The 19,702-nt window shown below is 47.7% G+C and overlaps 2 protein-coding genes and 1 long non-coding RNA gene across 8 annotated transcripts in view; 1 reads left to right on the forward strand and 2 right to left on the reverse strand.

Moving 5' to 3' along the window:
- Window positions 1-9,319, reverse strand: part of LOC307204975 (calcium release-activated calcium channel protein 1) — a 32,957-nt gene extending 23,638 nt beyond the window's left edge. The window contains exons 1-2 of one of the 3 annotated variants that reach the window (XM_079957220.1): window positions 9,162-9,319; window positions 8,497-8,725 (exon numbers count right to left, since the gene is read on the reverse strand). Coding sequence is in view for 1 of the 3 variants with exons in the window: in XM_079957218.1 (XP_079813344.1) it covers window positions 1,034-1,147 (114 nt within the window). In the remaining 2 variants the exon portion in view is untranslated. Of the gene's footprint in view, window positions 1-1,033; window positions 1,280-8,496; window positions 9,120-9,161 lie in introns of those variants that run through there. The other 2 variants (XM_079957219.1, XM_079957218.1) reach the window with 2 other exon arrangements.
- Window positions 1-19,702, reverse strand: part of LOC307205073 — a 448,154-nt gene that overhangs the window by 207,250 nt on the left and 221,202 nt on the right. The window lies entirely within an intron of this gene.
- KDM2B (lysine demethylase 2B) overlaps window positions 9,652-19,702 on the forward strand; it is an 89,753-nt gene continuing 79,702 nt past the window's right edge. The window contains exons 1-4 of one of the 4 annotated variants that reach the window (XM_079956430.1): window positions 9,652-9,937; window positions 11,411-11,555; window positions 14,809-14,887; window positions 16,091-16,137. In XM_079956430.1, coding sequence (XP_079812556.1) covers window positions 9,905-9,937; window positions 11,411-11,555; window positions 14,809-14,887; window positions 16,091-16,137 — 304 coding nt within the window. In that variant the 5' untranslated portion in view covers window positions 9,652-9,904. Of the gene's footprint in view, window positions 9,938-11,410; window positions 11,556-12,348; window positions 12,383-14,808; window positions 14,888-16,090; window positions 16,138-19,702 lie in introns of those variants that run through there. The other 3 variants (XM_079956429.1, XM_079956432.1, XM_079956431.1) reach the window with 3 other exon arrangements.

The following is a 19,702-nucleotide window of genomic DNA, read 5'->3' on the forward strand; positions in this document are numbered from 1 at the left end:
TTCCTACATGCACACTTCCCTCCTGGGTTCGGCCTTTTGCTCACACTGAAGTGCAAATTGCACAACACCCCCCTGCACGATGACTGAGAAGTCTAAGTAAGTTCGGTGGAATTTACTGCTGTGTTAATGTGGATAGTTTTGCAAGGCAGGTATCTGGAACTGGCATAGATCAACGGACTAGGAGAGTGGCTGGGTCTTCATATTCACATGCAGGTACCTAGTCCTGCCCTGTTGACTCCTATGGGAGGGCTGCGGCTTGGTGCCAGAGCATCTGCTCCCGGCCCTTCTCTCCCAGACATCTCCAGGCAGGGGAAGAAGGCCTAAGAGTGGCTGCTGTTCAGAGCAGGCAGTATGGAGCTCTGTGGATAAATGGCCCAATTCTGTATCAGGGTGCCAACCTGAATAAAACGGAGGGGGGGGGGACGGGACGGGACGGGACAGGTAAGCCCTGCTCTGCATAATCGATCACAAGATGTGGCACACACACACCATTTGAATGGTAATGTGCATCAACGGGGGGGGGGGGGGCTTCCTCAAATATATACTTTTTGGAGGGAAGCGATTTCGACCCCTTGGACTTGGCTCCTACGGAGGTATAAGCCTCACCGCAGCGCTATCAGTTAACTCGGGATCGGTCTAACAAGCATTTGCACAAATTCAAAAGTTGCGGGAGGGAAGCTGGGGCAACTGGGGAGCAAAACTCTTGGCCGGCCTTGCACGGTTTAATTCCCGGTTAACGGGCTGGCATAAAGCGCCAACCTAATTGCCCTCCTGGCACCAAGGTAGGCCGGGCGTTGTCCTCTCCAGCAGGGAAGAGGATGCCAGGGCAGAGAGACTGAGCAGTTTGCCGAAACTGCGCTCTCAGCTTAACTCGCGCGCGGGCCAGAGCCGAACTCGGAGCAGAGCATTCACACGTTCGCGGAGCGGAAGGGGGCAGGCAGCGGTTCTCCGCCGGAGGGCGCCCCCAAAGGAGCTCCCCTGCAGTCAGGGGCAGGGAAAGAGGGCGGCCCAGGGCGGGTGGGGGAGCGCTCACCATGGCGAAGCCGGAGAGCAGCGCCGAGGTGCGGCTGGAGGCTTTGAGCTTGGCCCGGCTGAGGTAGAGCTTCCGCCAGGACAGCGCCTGCATGGAGTGCTCGTTGAGGCTCATGGGGAGCTCCGGCGGGGCGCGGCGGCGCGCAACGCGGACCTCCGGCGGCTGCTCGGCCTCCTCCGGCTGCTGCTTCGCCCCGCTCGCCCTCGCCCTCGCCCTCGCCGCCGCCGCAGGGCCCCCGCCGCCGCCGCCGCGCGCGCCTCAGCAGCCCCCCAGGGCGCCCGGCTCGGTGCGCCTCCGTCCGTCACTCCGCCTCGCTGCGCCCCGGCCGCCTCTCCGCAGCGCCTCCCTCCGGGGCTGGGCCAAGACCGGATGCGGCCCGCTGCTGCCAAGTTCCCTTCGCAGGCCCCTCCTGCACGGAGGGAGGGAGCGAGCGAGCGAGCGAGCGAAGGGCCGCCTGGCTGCCAACCGGCCTGCGGGCGCCAGGGAGCCTTTTACGCACCGGGATGCGCCCGGGCGCACGCGGGCCAGTGTCGGGCAGCGCAGAAAAGCACCGGCCCTCGGCCCCTTCTGGGGCATTAGCGGCTGGCCCTCTGTACAGGGAGGCTCCATTTAGCCGGCCTGCCCTGTTGGGTCGGATCCAAGGAGTCCAGGGTCGAGGGGCAGCGCGGCTCTCTCGAGGTGGCGGTGCTCTGAACTCCCATCAAGCCCAGTCGGGGCACAGGAGTGATGGGAGTTGTAGTGAAGCGGCCTCCCTCGGGGAGCAGGTAGTGGTAGTCAACCTGGCGCCCTCCAGATGTGCTGGACTGGCTCCCATCGGCACCAGCCAGCAAACTAGTCAGGCTGGCATGTTATGTGATTTGACAGTGAGTTTGGGTTGGCCCAATGCAAAAATCATGAGGATCCGTGCTTCAAAACCACGTTTTTGGGCCACGGTATGGCCAGGAAGCCGTGGATCCGTGATTTTCGTGGTGGATGCTGTGCCCCTGGCCATGATGTTTGAACTGATGGTGACTTTGGGCTGGTCTTGTGCAAAAATCATGAGGGTCCATGAGGATCCGTGTTTTTTAACCATGTTTTTGCGCCCCTGTGGCCCCACGAAATAGTGGATGCATGATTTTTTTGATGCTGTCTACAGAGTAAGACATAGTCTACAGTATCATGGTGGTTTTATTTAATTTGAATGAAAAAATCATATGAATTCACGAGGATCCGTCTAGATCCGCCTTTTACCTTTTTCCGATTTCTAGGTGCAATTATGGTATTTCAGGACGCGGCAGAGGGTTGGGGTGAGTGCATATCCTGGTCGCGGTGTCATCCGAGAAAAAGCCCCAATGACTGACATGTGTCATTTATTTTAGACTTTTTAAAAAGGGGAGGGGGGAGCCCCTATAGGAATCCGCGGGGAAAGCTATTTTTCGTTGTTCAACGCTTCTCGTTGCCTTTTACAGACTCTTACAAAATGAAAGAGGAGCCGGCATACAAATGGAGCTCTTTCACATTTCCCTCTCCATTTGGCATAGTGCTGGGATTGTGAAGAAACGCGGGCTCCGAAAACCATGGCTACGGCACGCACTGGAGATTTTAATGAGCTGCTACTTTCTCGCCCCCCGCTCAGCTGGTGGCCGGGGAGGGCAGGCCGACCCTTCATTCTCACCCTGTGGCAGAATGGGGAACAAGTTCAGCGGGAGCAAAAGCTGCTGGAACAGGTTTAATTGCCTGTCTGGAGCTTCCAGCGACCATCCTTGGCGGCTGCGCTGCGGAAAGCGATGGCTCCCCACGTGGCCGGTGATGCCGCCTGGGCAAGACCCTGGGCCAGTTTATTCGGGACCCCAATCAGCAGAATGGCACTGCAGGGCTTGCGCATCCCCATTTGAAGTGAAGTGACACACATTGCAGCCTCAGGAGAGGTAACCCTGAAGTAATTAAGTCCAGAGTTCTTACTGCACCACTGTCTTCAGGGCTGCAGCATTTACAACAGAACCCTCTGCACATTTACTGAGAAGCAAATTCCACTGTGGCCCTAGTAACAATGCATTCCCAATAATATATTCAGAAGAAAATCATATTGAATTCAGATAGGCTTACTCCCCAGTAAGTAGGTTTAGGACCATGGACACAACTGAACTCTTTAAAATGTGTCCCTACTTAAGCAGGGAGGTGTTTTAATTTAAAATTTAAAAAAAACTTTAAAACACTACCAGTAGCAAGCATTTTCTCAAGAGGCCTTGGGGCGGGGGGGGGGGGGGAGGTTTGCCACATCAAAGGACCCTCTAAGAAAGACGCTAATCACAACATATGTGCTTTTTTTCTTAAAAAAATGTTTAGGGGTACTCTCATTTTGACTCAAGAAAATCACCATTTTATAGTTCAAACAGGGAAAAATAAATACAGTAAATGGACAAAAGTACAAAGATTCGCAAAATGTTTAGGGGTATGAGTACCCCCAGAAAAAAAGTACTGTGTGCATTTATCTAAAAACTAAAGTATGCACGCATCTTGTTTTGGAAACAATTGTTTTTACAAACATTGCAAAAACAAACTAAAGATTAATTTGTTTGACTGAAACCCACATGCTTAATCAACTAAGATTTCTTTAATGGGCCACAGTCTTAATATTCATGTTGTAATGTTCTGGATGTTTTCATCAATTATGACAGGGGCAGCCTGAGGTGAAACAGGAAGGTGGCATCCTGCGCAGGGACTGAACACTGCCCCAGCCAAAGCCTTGCATGGCCAAACCCTTGCTCACTGGGATGGCGCTGCTTCTGCTGCTGGGACGATGCCTGAGAGATGGTGCAAGGCCGAATGGCAGATGAAGGTGATGGACTATATGGAACTGGCGGAAATGACTGGCAGAACCCGAGACCAGGGAGAAGAGTCGGTGGAGGAAGATTGGAAGAAATTTAAAGACTATTTACAGAAACACTGTAAAATTAATGAATGTTAGAAGGATGTTGGAATGAAGTTATGTGGTTTTAGCAGAAATGTTATAAGGGTTTAGGAAAAAATAGACTGTTGATTGGTGAAAGGAGGGAAAGTAAAGTTACATCATATTGAGATAAATTACAGAACAAAAATTGGAAAAGATGGAAAGGATTTGCTGAAATAGTTAACTGAATTAGAATACAAAAAAGGGAGGTGTGAGGAGGTCAAGGAAACAAGCAAATGAAAGATAAGTTATGGGAAGATTAGTTTTTTTTCTTTTTTTCTCCTTATTGTGATGTGTTGTTTTGTTTTTGTTTAATATGGTGTTTTTACTTTTGCTTTTTGTAACCCTTAAAAATTTTAATAAATATTATTTTATTTTTTTTTTAAAAAAGAGAGATTGTGCAAGGCCTCTGGGAGATCTTGCAGGGCTCTCATGAGATCTTGCTGGAAGCAACCACTGCGATGGGGGGGGGCAGTGGGGTGTGTGCCCCTTAGGTTATTATTATTTATTAAATTTGGATACTGCCCTTCATCTGCATATCTTGGGGTGGTTCACAGCATAAAAATACAAGATAAAAATACAAAATACATAAATACAGTAACCCCATTCCCCCCCCCAAACACATTTAAAAGGGTATAGGATGTTAATCAGCCCAAAGCCTGGTCGAAGAGGCATGTTTTTGCCTGTTGCCTAAAGGTGTCTAATGGAAGGCGCTAGCTGAACTTTCCTAGGGAGAGCTTTTCGCAAACTCGAAGCCACTGCAGAAAAGGCCTGTTTTCTGTTCCACCCTCCATACCTCGTGTGTGAGAGGCACACAAAGGGCCTCAGGTTATGATGGCAAGGTCCGGGTAGGTTCATATGGGCTGAGGCGGACCTTGAGGTGTTGCAGTCCTGAGCCACTTAAGGCTTTATAGGTCCAAACCAGCACTTTTAATTGGGCCCAGAAAATAATCAGCAGCCGGGCCAGGATTGGTGTGATACGTTTCTGAACCATCTTCAGAGGCCGTCCTACGCACGATGTGTTGCAGTAATCTATCCTTGAGATTACCAGAGCATAGAAAGAAATTGGGCTATCCCTGTCTAGATAAGGGTGCAGCTGGGCCACCAGCCCAAGATGATGGAAGGCACTCTGCGCCACTGAGGCCACCTGAGCCTCAAGTGACAGCAAAGGACCCAGAAGTACCACCAAGCTACACATCTGCTCCTTCAGAGGGACTGTAACCCCATCAACAGCAGGCATCCCCACTAACAGTGCCTCAGTTTTACCTGGCTGTGTCTGTCTGCCTCAAGGACAGTCTGGTCCTGAATTATGGTATCTTTAATTCTCACCTTTTGATTTATCCTCCAGTTCATCTCTGTGATTACAGTTTTGTGAGATATGCTCTTGTATTATGCAAAGTGGAGAAATGGCTCTCCATTCATGGCCAAGAACCTGAGTTTCGCCCTTCTGGAAGGTGGAGGCAAACCTCAGCCTTTGCCTGACGGTATGTGTGAGAGACCTGAGAGGGAAAAGCGGGTACAATGCTTGCTAGGAAACACATGCATTTATAAGGAAACAACATAGGCATCTTGTTTCAGAAATGCTATCTTAAGCAAAGGCAGATCCATGCACATAGATCTGATCAACAGACTCAAAACTCAGATGAGAATTTATTTCTAGCCAACAGGTGATAATAAATCAATGGGTGGCAGGTGTTTCCTTAGAAGATTAAAATATTAAACAGTTTAAAAATAAATATACCTCCAAGTGGTATATCACACACAGACACACAATCACTTAATTTAATAAAAAAAAACCCAAGAAAAATAAAACAAAAGCATAACAACATGTACTGTAAAAACATTTAAAACAAAACTTCAAGCACACAAAATGGGATTTAAGCGCACAAAACTCTGATTTTATGGCAGAGGTGAGGGCATTCTGTGGTATAGGAGCAGCAGCAGAAAATGCCTGTTTTTGGGGCCCTGCCCTATGAAATTCTGTAGGGTTTGGTGCTGCAGCTAGAATTTCCCCAAATGACCTAAGTGATCTTACAAGCCTGTGCAGGGGCTGGTGGTCACCCAGGTAACCCGGCTCCAAGTTGTTCAGAGCTTTTTATACATTTACTGGACATGGCTGCTCATCATCTGCATTATCTAGCCCTGTTATTTACAAATGTAACACTGTTCCATAACTTAATGTAAGCCACATCATGGGTTCCCCTGCTTTCATATATGCCATCTGCCAGCAGTGCCCTTACATCAGTTCAGACCATTAGATCAATATTGTCAGCCCCTCTCCAGGGTTTCAGATAGGGAGTCTTTTTAAGTTCTACTTGGGAGATGCTGGAGAGAGAACTTGAAGCTTTCTCCATGCAAAGCAGATGCTCTAGCACTGAGCCACAACCCTTTTCCGTTTGTCCCTCCTGCAGAGGACAAGCCTACAGAAAATAATAAAGGATTGAATCTGACATTAGAAATGGCAGTGCCCAAAAACAAGCAGAACATTTCAAGCACCAGGACATTCTGTTTCTGATCTTTAAGATGGTCATCCATGAACTTCAGAGTGAAACTTCAGCAAGAAACTGCCAGGATGGTAACTTACCAAAAAGTTTGGTACTATTCATTAGGGTCCGAATGGAGGCAACAGGTTCTTGCCCTGCTACAGGGCAATGCAAAGGTGGCTGTGTTGCCACCAACACTTGTCATAAAAGGTCTGTGTGCTTATTTTGCACACATTGCTAAGCAAACGGTCTGAGATTGTGCTTTTTGAATTTTATTGCCATTTAACTCCAGCATTTACATTTCGCACCCTTTAAATCCATGTACTGTATATGTATGCCTGCCAACTGAGATTCACACTGCATGTAGCTGATGCAGTGGACCCTAGTATTACAAATGTTGATGCCATAATAAATTTAAGGTACTGTACTACAAGCCTCTTTTTAATCTTTTGTTAAACAGCACATTTATCCTCCTCAAACAAGGTACAGTGGTACCTCGGGTTATGTACTTAATTCGTTCCGGAGGTCCGTACTTAACCTGAAACTGTTCTTAACCTGAAGCACCACTTTAGCTAATGGGACCTCCTGCTGCTGCCACACTGCTGAAGCACAATTTCTGTTCTCATCCTGAAGCAAAGTTCTTAACCTGAAGCACTATTTCTGGGTTAGCGGAGTATGTAACCTGAAGCGTATGTAACCTGAAGTGTATGTAACCCAAGGTACCACTGTATATGAGGAGTGCTGTGATGCACGTGTATCAGTATGCAAAAATTTAAAATGAAATCATGCCTTTTTCTTCAGAAGTACTCGTTTATTCACAAGCAAATTCATGCAGATTAACTAGCTACCATCCAAGACACATTTACCTGGGAGTTCCAACTAAGTGACATCTATCCATGTTATAGTGACTAACACAACAGCTAATCAAGTCTTATCATGTATTGTTTCTTATTTTTTATTTATTAATAAACCAAATATCAAGAAATTACTGTTGAAAGCAGCATAAGGTTGGGCATTATCTGTGAACTTGTTCCAAAACATTGCAAAAAATACCTATTTTCCCATAAACCCGAGGCTGGTTTAGATGTACCCTTTTGTAATAAATTAGCTGAATCATGGTCAGCATAGACCAAATCTCTTCAATTCAGATATAGTAGGATATATGCTTCCCCCTATTTTTAGCTAGTATAATAATAATAACCACCACCACCTTGCTTCCCTCAAGGCTGAACACTATTTATTTATCATTTTCCAGAATAATATATTTTAGATAACCAAGCAAAAATTCATAAGGTTCCAAGGGGATATGATATCCTAACATATAAAAAGATATAACAGATTTCCAGAATAGTTCCACAGTATTTGAGAATTCCAAACGATATGTATGTGATTTGCTTTATTTAATCCAAATCTTCAACATTTATCCAATCCTAATTATACATTAAATTCAATTTAAGGTAAAGGTAAAGGTACCCCTGCCCGTACGGGCCAGTCTTGACAGACTCTGGGGTTGTGCGCCCATCTCACTTAAGAGGCCAGGGGCCAGCGCTGTCCGGAGACACTTCCGGGTCACGTGGCCAGCGTGACATCGCTGCTCTGGCAAGCCAGAGCCGCACACGGAAACGCCGTTTACCTTCCCGCTGGTAAGCGGTCCCTATTTATCTACTTGCACCCGGAGGTGCTTTCGAACTGCTAGGTTGGCAGGCGCTGGGACCGAGCAGCGGGAGCGCACCCCGCCGCAGGGATTCGAACCGCCGACCTTTCGATCGGCAAGTCCTAGGCGCTGAGGCTTTAACCCACAGCGCCACCTGCGTCCCAACTGAATTCAATTTATAAGGCATTAAATACCATTGATAAAGGGTTTTTAAATAGTTCTTCTTCAGGTCTGCTGAAATTTTTATGAGAATGGAAGTTGTCCCAAATCCCTGCAACACACTTCATGCCATCATCTCAGCAGTCCTTACAACAACTCTGCGGAGTAGGCTACCATCAGCACCTTCATTTCTTTGCCATGCTGCAAACAGGGGGGGCCACAGTTGAGAGCAGATTACCTGAGATCACCTGACAGAAGTGAAGTGTCAAGAACTTCCTGGTTTCCAGCTCAGCCTCTGCCTGCACACAGATGCTCTTCCTTTCCAGGGGGGCATGGGGGGTGTTTTATGGGGGAAGGAATCACTCCTCTCCTCCAAACTGACACGAGATGATCCGTAGAAGACAGAACTTGCCCTATAGACCTCTAAGAGCACATTGTGCCTCTGACAAGATGGACCTGAGGCTTGCCTGGAAAACAACAGATTCAGTTTGGGAGGTGGGATTCTCTCTCACAGCCCAATACCCCCCCCCCCACGCCAGGCTGTCTGGTGCCCCTGGATTATGGGATGCAGGGCCTGTTAAAAAGAGCGCGCGAAAAACCTCTTTGCAGATTGCCAGCTCTCTCGTTCACTCGGCCCAGGAAGAGATCAGAAATACAGGAGATTCTCCCCCCCCCCCCGGCGATGCAGCTTCCACTTCCTGGCGGCTTCTGGGTCTCTCTGCCAGCCCGGCTGCCAGCCCCACATCTCGCCCCAGTCCGCCCTCCTCTAGCCTCTCTCTCCGCCCTCCCCAAGGCAGATGCTGCCAGGGTCCCCTCCACCTCTCCAGGAGCCTTGCAGAGCGCAGGCTGCCCTTTTCTCCAGCCCCCTCCTCTCATCGCCCCCCACCCCAGCCCTGCACTCACGTGTACGTCCCCATGCACACGCGCAACCTGCAGCGCCTGCGTGCTTGGGCGCACTCGTGACCCGCCAGCATCCTTCGCCAACATGCGCGCCGGGAAGGACCGGCCGCGGTCCTGCGCGGAGGGCGCCCCAAGCGCGGCTCTCCCGCGCCGCCGCCGCCGCCGCCACCCCCCCGTCCGCCCCAGTGTTTACGTTCCGGGGGCTGCCATGACGCCTGCGCGCGCCCTCCCCCTTCCTGCCCGCCCCTCCCTCCCTCCCTCCCAGTATTCTCAATGCTGGGAAATGATTGTTGAAGGACTTTTTGCATAAGAAATACACACAACAAAAAACACAACAACATCCCCAAAGGCGCCCCCCCTCTCACCGTCGACCGCCTCGCCTGCTGGGGCTGCCGCTTGCGCAGCTCCAGTGCTTCCTCTGCCCCCCCCCCCCGCTGCTAAAACACACCCACCCACCCCAGAAGTGCAGATTGCAAAATTTGCAAAAGGGGGAGGGAGAGGGGAAAAACTTTGCAGAGACCCGGATGGCCTTCTGGAGGGGTGGGGGGGCTGGCTGCGGGTTTGTTTCCAGAGGCACTCGGAGGTGGGGGGATCCCCCCCTCCCAGGGTTTCCCCTTCTCCTTCGTTTTGCAAACCTTGTGTGGGTTTTGGGCCAACCCCCCCGGCAGGAAGAGCCCCGGCCGAACCTTTGCAGCAGGACCCAAAGGAGGAACTGTTGACAATTAAGAGATGAAACTCTTCAAAAGATGGAGGCAGAGAAAGACTCTGGAAGAAGATTGGTGTGTAGTGATATGTTGTTGTTATTATTATTGTGGTGGTGGTTTGGGGAGTAGGTTGGGTTGGGGGGCGGAGAGGGGGGGTTGTTTTGAAGCGATTTTGCGGAGATGGTTTGTACGTGGAGAGCGAGAGGCTGTTTGCAGGGCGGAGGGGAGCTGCTGGCGTGTCTGTGTTTGGGGCTTTAAACCCCGGGCATTGTTGCTGGGTGTGTTTTAAAGTGTGCTTTGCACGAAAACGGCGGCGCCTCTCAAGTGTGATGGGGGGCACAGCTGGTGCATTGCATCTCTCCCCCCCCCCATCTCCTCCTGCGACCCCTCGATCATGCGAGCAAAGGAGAAGAGCCCAGGAAGCTCCGCTTGCAAGTTGGGCTCAAACACGCTTTGGGGGTTGTTGCTGCCCCCGTAGCCGAGCCAGCGTGTTTGTTGCTGTATGTGCCTCTTTTTTAAAAAATGGGGGGGGGGATTTAACTCCTTCCTGGCCCCCTTTCTCCCAAACCTTGACTGAAAACACTCCTGCCCCTCACCCCACTCTCAGCCTTGGTTTGTTTTGTTTTAATGCACTGAATGCCACGCTAGGTTTTGAAGAAACGGGGGTGTATTGTGGGGGGTTTGCAAAGTCGGGGGGGCGGGCTCTAGCCCATAAATCCCATGTTACATAATGCAATGTGTTTTTTAAGAGGCTGGCTTCCGGTGTGACTAGGGAAACAGTTGGATTATGTAAATGTGTGCCCGGGCTTGCCTGTTTTGCGTTTCTTCCTGCGAAAGAGTTGCTGGTTTTTCGTTTCCAACGTACGGGCAAGAAAACCCCGCCATGGTGGGAGGAGCGGGCTGCCTAATAAACTCACCCCCACATGGCTGGCTTTCCTTGTTGCTCGTTTGAATGTGCAGTTTGCTTCTGCGTCCCCGCTTGCCTTGCCGGGTTGGGTTTGCCCACCTGGCCCTTCATGCCCTGACGGCTCAGCCCAGCCCTGGCCACGGGGAGAGTCCGCAGGCCTTCAGGCTGGACTACCGACCTGCAACATTCACGACTGAGTACCGTTCACACGCACACGCGTCCCCTGTTAATTTAGGGTTAGGAATCCTCAAACGGGGTTGAGGGGTAGACGGCGCTCCAGTTGCAGAATACATTTTGCTTGCATTTTGAAAACTGGGCTGTTCCCGTCCCCATGAGCAATGCGTTGCAAAAGCCATCTTCTGCCTTGCACGCTGCAAGCCCTCTGGGCCCATCCTTTCCCCTCCACGCTGACTTGCGCGTAGGACCTTCTCTTGGTATATTTCTTTTTGTGTCTACGTGTGGCTCTTTTCCTGCAACGACCGAACTTCTGGTCTGTCTGCCCAGACCGCACACAGAGAGCATGTTTCGCTCCCGGCCGCCCTTCACACGAAGCGCTACCTCTACACGTTTTGCACGTGTATGCACCGACCCACACGTGTATGTGTTGTGTTCTCACCACCGCCACCTTCCCCGTCCTGCAGCGATCGATCGGCAGGAGGCTGTACGACGAGGACGAGGACCTCTCCGACGTGGAGGAGATCGTCAGCATCCGCGGCTTCAACCTGGAGGAGAAACTGAGGAGCAAAATGTACCGCGGAGACTTCGTGCGACCCATGGAGGGGAAAGGTAACCCGGGGCCTGGGCCCCAGCGCCGGCTTGGGAGACCTGGGCGCCTCGGGGGGCGGGGAAGGGGTTTCCCCTACCTGCCTGGCGGAAACCCCCGACGGCTTCTTGGCCCACGTGCAAATTGCCTGGTGAAGTTCGTATTTCCCGCCAGCATCCCCTATTCTAGGGGATCCGGTGACGAGGAGCAAGAGGGGAGGAGGAGAGCGGGCCGGGAGGAGAAGAAGAGGCAACGGCTGGGTGACTCAGGCCAGGGGAGCCCGGCCGGGAAGCGAACCTGCTGCTGCAGACGTGCGCTTCGCCGGGCGCGCGTCCCTGGACATGCCGATGGCAGCTTGGAAAGGCAGTGCACGGAAAGAAAGAGAGAGAGGTTTCTTAAAGGAAGTGAAATGATTTTGCACCACCGATTTCGACCCCAGCCGCAGCCTCCCCGCCCGGATATGTCCACAGCGGATGGCGGAGTTGACCTGGCCTGCCTTGACGCCCCTGTTGCAGTGGAAGCAGCAAGGCTCTTGCGGACCCGCCTGCTCCCTCCTGCCTGTCGGGGGACCTCGGGCCTCCTAGGTGCACGTTCCTCTTCAATTCAGAGGTCTTGTGCACGCATCCTGAACGGGTTTGAAGGATGCTAGTAGCAACCAGTTTCTTCCCCCCAGGAGGCTGCAGGATTGGCCTTGGTGTTCAGGCTTGGGGTACCTGTTTGGGTTAAGTGTTATGCAAGCAATTTACTGTCCAGTTCTTTATATAATTCTTTGCCACTCTCCCAATCAATACACTTGTACCTCTTCCTTTGTGAATCTTTTTTCCTCTTTTGATGAAATGGCTCCTACAATGTAAGGCCCATTTAACTCAGTTATTATAATATGTAAATCTATATGTAAAAAAATGGAATTTTTTTTGTTTCATAAGTTCGTCAGTAACATGGAATGGCTGCCAATTTCAAATTCTCCGTTTTTCCATTTTAGAATATTCAACAATAAATATAAATCACACACAAATCCAGTATAGTTTTCTGTGACTTTCCTCCCTGCTCTTCTGCAGTTCCTTATTTTTCTGTCAAATTCTTACTGCATATCTTAATTTATCCTTTTTACCCATTTATCCTTTTTAATTCCCTTAGTATATTTACTGCTCATTTATATCATACCTGCTAATGTTTTTAGTTGTCTACAGTTTGTTTTCATATATTCAATAAATTCCCCCCATTTTGCTACAAAGAGTTTATCACTCTGTTCTCTTAATCTTCTGGTAAGTTTAATCATCTCTGCATATTCCATCAATTTTAGTTGCCAGTCATCTCTTTTTGGGGTCAGATCCTCTTTCCAGTTTTGTGCATATATCATTTGGGCAGCCATGGTAGCATACATAAATAGATTTTTCTGATCTTTCAGCACCAAGTATACCTAAAAGGAAAGCTGCTGGTTTTCAAACAAAAGTTATTTTAAACATTTTTTTCAATTCATTATAAATAATTTCCCAGAAGGCTTTTGCCACCTTACAGGACCACCACACGTGAAAAAAATACTCTCTCTCTTTTTACATTTCCAACATACCAGTTTATTGGATTTAGACTTACACATTTTTGCCAGCTTGGTAAGCGTCAAATACTATCTATACATCATCTTCATGTAGTTTTCTTTTAATGTGTAGCATGCTGTAAATTTTAAATCTCCTTTCCAAAGTCTTTCCCACGCTGCCATTATCAATATTATAGTCTATATCCGTTGCCCAGTGTCTCATTGATGATTTAACCATTTCAACCTTTGTTTCCCATTCTAATAATAATTTATACATTTTAGACATTACCTTTTGGTTTTTCTTTACCAGGTCTTTTTCTAATTGTGAGGTTTGAGTTGTAAAGCCAATTTTTTAATCAATTTTAAAAGTCTCATTTAGTTGATGATATTGTAGCTAACTTGTTAAAAATCCACTTATTTCTTCAAAAATAGTTTATTCTCCCCTTCCTTCTCTGTTAACAATTCCTATAAGTTACCCAGTCCTCTTCCATGTTCTTTTCCCCCCACCGCTATAGCTTCTAGTGGTGAGAGCCACATTGGTGTTTTCTTTTCCAGCAAGTTTTTATATTTATCCCATACACTGTATAGATGTTTTCTAAATTATATGTTGGTGAAACTTTCATGGATTCCAGTTTTCCCATGCCACAAATATGCATACCAGCAAAATTTATGATCATGTCCTTCAAGATCCAAAATCTGCGAGTTCTTCAATAAAAACCGCTCCTTTAACCAGCAAAGACAGAATGTCTCATAGTATAGTCTTAAGTTTGGTCTGGAGAAGCCACCTTTCTTTCACATCAGTCAAATTATTTTGAGCCCTATCTGAAAAAATGGCTTCAAATAGTGGTTTGTTGGCAATAGATGCACCAGAGAAAAACCCCTGGGCAAGGTTCACACATAACATTTGTTTAATAAGCTGATAGGATAAATAATAAATAAATAAAATAAAATAATAGCATTATGTGAACCAGCCTAACCTACCTCATAGGGTGGTTGTGAGGATACAATGGAGGGGGAAGAACTGTCTTCAGCTTGGAAGGTGGAAGGGGTAGTCAACAAGGCCCCATCCGCACTAAACATTTAAAGCAGTATCATATTATTTTAAACCAGTGCTTTTTTTGCAGGGGGACGCATACAGTGGTACCTCGGGTTACATACTCTTCAGGTTACAGACTCTGCTAACCCATAAATAATGCTTCAGGTTAAGAACTTTGCTTCAGGATAAGAACAGAAATCGTGCTCCGGCGGTGCGGCAGCAGCAGGAGGCCCCATTAGCTAAAGTGGTGCTTCAGGTTAAGAACAGTTTCAGGTTAAGAACAGACCTCCGGAACGAATTAAGTACTTAACCTGAGGTACCACTGTACTCCTAAACATTTTGTGAATCTTAAGTTTGGCCTCATTGAGGGGTTGTATTTTAATATAAGTAGGAAAATGAGAGTATGCCTAAACATGTTTTTAGGGAAAAAGCACTGGTTAAGCCACTCTAGGAACTGAAGCTCTGCGAGGGAAACTCTTAGCACCCTTAGTAAACTATACTTCCCATGATCCATGGGGTGTGTGTGGAAGTGCTGCCTGTTAAAAAGTGATGTCATAGGGTTTTAACGGTATTGTGCAGATAGGGCCCAAGTTGTCTTTATGCTTTGGTTGTGGACTTCCTGGAAGCCTTTTGGAAACTGGGCTAGATGGATGTTTTGTTGCTCTCTCATGACTTTCCCCCTCTCTCGTATTTTTCCTCCAACCAGATTTCACTTTTGAGTATGTGCAGCGAGAAGCACTTAGAGTCCCCCTCATCTTCCGAAGTAAGGATGGACTGGGAATTAAGTAAGACAGTACTCCTAATGTTTAACAATATACCTCTGTTTCAATTGGATGCGTAGCTTGCCCCGTCTCAAGGGCCTGGGGTGGGTAATAAAGGCCGCCGGTGGCCTTTCTGAATGAAACATACACACAAGGGCCGACTTTTGGGGGATATGCAAAGAAAGCAAATCCCAAAATAGAGGGGCTGGCTACGTTTTGGAGTTTGCGTCCTTTGGAGTGTCTGCAAAACCTGAGTCTGGTCTTCCAGTAGCAAGACAGGGAAGAGTTTTTCAGATGGTGTGGCATCCCTTTTTAAAGTACCTTGCCTTGGGAACACTTTCATTCTCGTGAAATGGAATTGCCCTCAAGGTGTCGTCAGAATTGAGCTCCCATTAGCACAACCCAGCATTGGCACTGGACAGGGAAGACAGGAGCTGTTCTTCCAACAAGAGCTGGAGGTTCATGGGTCCCCCTTACTAAGCAAATAACTGCTGCTGGCCTCATAAGCCTAGTAGTAGTGGCTGAAGTGCCTGAGCTGTGAACAAGGAAGTCTTAACATTCAAACCCTGGTTGTGCCATCCGTAAAGTAGGTGGCCTACTCAAAACTCAGCCCCCAAATCTTCAGTCTAGTATGGGGGAAACCAGTGCTGACCTACTTAACAGGTCTGCAGTAGGAGAACTAAGTTAGTGTGTGTAACATCCTTCACATGCTCTAAAAAAAGGGTGGCATGTATACACAGTATTATTATGAGTTTGGGGTGGGGGGGGCAGAATCCACCATTAGCTTTTTCTGACAAATTCCAGCCACCAGGTCGTTCTTCTCATCCCTGAAATGGCTACGTTTAAAATGGGCAAAACGCATTTTTACAACCCTGGGTTGGCCTGTGGAACTCACTGCCACAGGTACGGTGAGGTTCAGTAGCCTAAACTGGCTTTTGAGAAAAGAAAAAATTAATAAATGGACCATCGATCTGCAACCCCAATACCCGGAAGCATAGCTCCCATGCTCAGAGATGATATATCTTCCTGAGCATCTGATTTGAAGAATTCTTAACACCCTTGTTGGGAGCTTTTGTGTGGCGTGTAGCCAGCCATGGTCAGAAGGCAGGTTGCAGAGCTGAGGGAGAGTGGGGCAGCCCAAGATGGCAGTTCTTGTGTAAATTTCCTCTTGTCTATGTTTACCTCCCTGAATTCAAATTGATCCCTTCCTTCCTTTGCTGATTTCAGGATGCCGGACCCAGATTTCACTGTACGAGATGTCAAGCTGCTAGTTGGTGAGTTTGGTTTAGATACGCTGCTTTTCGTGCTTTGGGGGTTGGGGAGAGAGAAAGAGAAATTACCTCTGTTGAAGACTGTGTCCAAAAGTATTCAGATGCCCACATATTCCTTGTATGAACTGTACAAATAGGCACACAAAAATGACTAGTTCACACAACTGTATTTGCCTGGTGTACCCACAAATAACCTATGTGGCTCCGTTGTCTACCTATCCCTACCTGTGTTAAATTAAGTCTCCATATTCAAAGGCAGTGTATCTGAGTATTAGATTCTGGAGACACAACTATGGTTGCTTTCATGCCTTTCTTGTGGGCTTCCTGGAAATACTTGGCTTGATCCTCAGGTTCACATCTTAGCATTCTTGTGCCGCATAATAGCCTGAAAGGGTTTGGGTTTGGGGTGAGGAGGATATCTTTCTGTTACGAATGTTTTCCTGTAGTGTCACTTGGCGCAAACTTTTATTTACTGTGGGCAACCAGAGACATGGCGCTCACAAGCCTGTTGTCCTTACCATGGCTTTCCCCACTAGGCCACATTGCCTGGGGCAGGTGAGCATTGTCCAAAACACCCAGAGGACACCAGGTTGGTGAAGACTGATTGAAGCAGTAGGTATAGCTATTTTGCTAAGGATAACGGCGGTCCATTTGCAGGACAACACAAAGACCAAAGGGAGCTATGTCCTAGAAGTCTCCAGTTCCCAGGATCATACAGAATTCATACAGAATAAGGATTTTATTGATCCAAATGAAAGTCAAACACTTGTTAGCCACAACATTAAGTGTTTTTTCCTAGGCCAGAAATGAGACACCCACCACTTAGCTAGAGGGCACATGTAATCTCACAGTTTTTTTCATACTATAAGGAGGTGAGTTCTTCTCAGGTGGGGTTGGTGTCAGATGGGGATCTGTTGTTGAGCTGCTGTTCTGTGCATGTTTGTATTTTCTTTTAAAGATATGGCATTGCACTGTAAACTTCTTAAATGTATAAAGGCCTTGCTGGATTCATTATGCAGAAAGTTGCTAAAAGAAGCTGCAAAGGACATATTGAACACTAATCTGTATAAATGATGCACATTTGTATACATATGCAGAATTGTACATAATTTATTCTTCTGCTAACCATGTAGATATACAGAAGCCCTACCACAGAGTACAGTCATACCTCGGGTTACAGACCCTTCAGGTTGCGCGTTTTTGGGTTATGGACGCGCCGAAACCTGGAAGTACCAAAACGGGTTAATTCCGGGTTTTGGCGCATGCACAGAACCACTATGTGCAGAAGTGCCGAATTGCAACCCGCGGTTGTGGGCGCTGCGGGTTGCGAACATGCCTCCCACACAGATCAATTTCGCAACCCGAGCGTCCATTGTACTACTTCTGTCTTGCCAGCTTGGGCTTCTAGGTATTGCCAGATACCTTCAAGCCTATCTGTTTAACCATGCGGGCTGAAAACTCGCTTTGAAAACGAAACATTCCTGAAAGATAGAAAGCTGAGATGCAGTGTTCTGTTTTATGCACTTGGTTGTTGTAAGCACAGTTATATATCACAGCATAATGTCGCTAGTGCTGCTGCACTGTGGGAGCATATCCTAAGATGCTGTGCTTGTGCTGGGAGAAGAGTGGCTTTATGGAACAGACTCCCCTGGAAGGTTGTGGATTCTTCCTTCCTTGGAGGTTTTAAAGCAAAGTTTGGATGGCCATGGGTCAGGGATGCTTTAGCTGAGATTTCTGCAATTGCAGGGGGTTGGACTAGATGACCCTCAGAGACCTTCCCAACTTTCATCCTATGATTCTATGGTTTATGTAAGTTGAGTTTCTCTTGAACCAGGTTAAACCTGGGACAAGAGCAGCAGGGAATGGATGGCTTGATTTTGCCAAGCTGCAGTGCCCCCACTGCTGGTGGTCTGGTGGTGAAAGGGTAGCATTGCAGCTTCTGGCCTGGTAGACGTTAGATCACAAATGGAGCCGATTGGATCCCATCTGGCTCTCTAAAGGTCCTGATCCTCGCCTGCCTCCTCAGTGTCCAAGCTGTTGCACTATCTGCTTGCTTGCAGGACAAACGTCACTGGCAGAGAATGGTTGACAACATTTGTACATGGCAAATGAGGACCTTTTGGGACCCTCAACAGCAGGTGTGGGGCACACACATATGTGCTTGGCACTCTGTGAAATGTGGCCCCTGTCAGTGCCCATTTTTAGTGTTAGGTCAGAGATTGTGTGTGTGTGTGTGTGTGTGTGTGTGTGTTAAGATTGCATCTAATCCATCAGCCTGAGCCAACATAATAAATGTAGACGTGGCATACTTTTTAACAACAAAGCAAAATGAAATAGAACAAAATCCTTAGCATAGGACCGCTGGGTGGGGTGCAAGTGTTTCAGTTCCTTGTGCCAGTCTTTTTTGCAGAGAAGAATGCTTGCATTACTTCCTTTTAGCCTCACAACAACCTTGCAGGGCGGGTCTGGGCAAGAGGGAGGGTGATCTTGAAGATCTGAGCTAGCTGCAGCCCTTTGAAGGATGCCTGAATGACTTTGAGGTCTCATGTGTGTGTGTGTGGTCTCTCTTTCTTGCTTTTAGGATCAAGTTTATTAGCTAGAAGCCTTTCCATCTCTGGGCCGCAGCAAGGAGTTAATGGCACCACTTGGATTTAACAAGCTAGAGTAATTGTCTCTTTCCTTTTAAAGGGAAGTTTAACGGTTTTCTCTCATCTTTGGGGGGGGGGGGAAGATGGCCACTCCTTTTTCCTTTCCTCTCCCCTGATGCCACAATCGGAGCCCTGGCAAGCTTCTCTTGCCATTGTGAGCCTGGTCCACCTGCCTGATGTGCAGGGAGCTGTGAAGCCTTAGGGAAAAGCTGGCTGCTGAATCATTTTCTAAACCTAGTAACTAGGATTTCAGTCCTGCAAAGTCTTTCCTGTGTGAACTGCTCTGTGGGCCCTTGTTCTGTGTGTCTGAATTCTGGGGGGTTTTGGAAGAAGGAGGAGCCTTGCTTACTGCTGAAATACAGTGGTACCTTGGGTTACAGGCCCTTCAGCTTACAGACGCTTCAGCTTACAGACTCTGCTAACCCAGAAAGAGTACCTCGGGTTAAGAACTTTGCTTCAGGATGAAGACAGAAATCGCACGGCATTAGCTAAAGTGGTACCCCAGGTTAAGAACAGTTTCAGGTTAAGAATGGGCCTCCAGAACGAATTAAGTTCTTAACCCGAGGTACCACTGTAATGGAAGTGGATTATCCTTGGATAACTTGCTTATTCTTGCTCCCGTTGTGGTTTTCAGTCCCATCAGGAAATGTTTTCCATGTCGATTTGGCTGCAGAACCCAGAACATTTGACACCTTGAACTGCAATGAATTCTTTAAAAAAAAAAAAAAAATATTTATTGAAGTTTTAAATATTACAAAAAGAGAAATACATAATTCCAAGTTAAACAAAAACATAACAACACATCACAGTAAAAAAAAACAAAAAACCCCAGAAAAACAGAATAATTGAAACAATTAAAAAAAAATACAACGAACCTTCCCATAACTTATCTTTCATTTACTTGTTTCCTTGACCTCCTC

The sequence above is a fragment of the Podarcis cretensis genome (assembly GCF_951804945.1).
Source record: "Podarcis cretensis genome assembly, chromosome: 16".
In the NCBI taxonomy this organism is placed as follows: domain Eukaryota; kingdom Metazoa; phylum Chordata; class Lepidosauria; order Squamata; family Lacertidae; genus Podarcis; species Podarcis cretensis.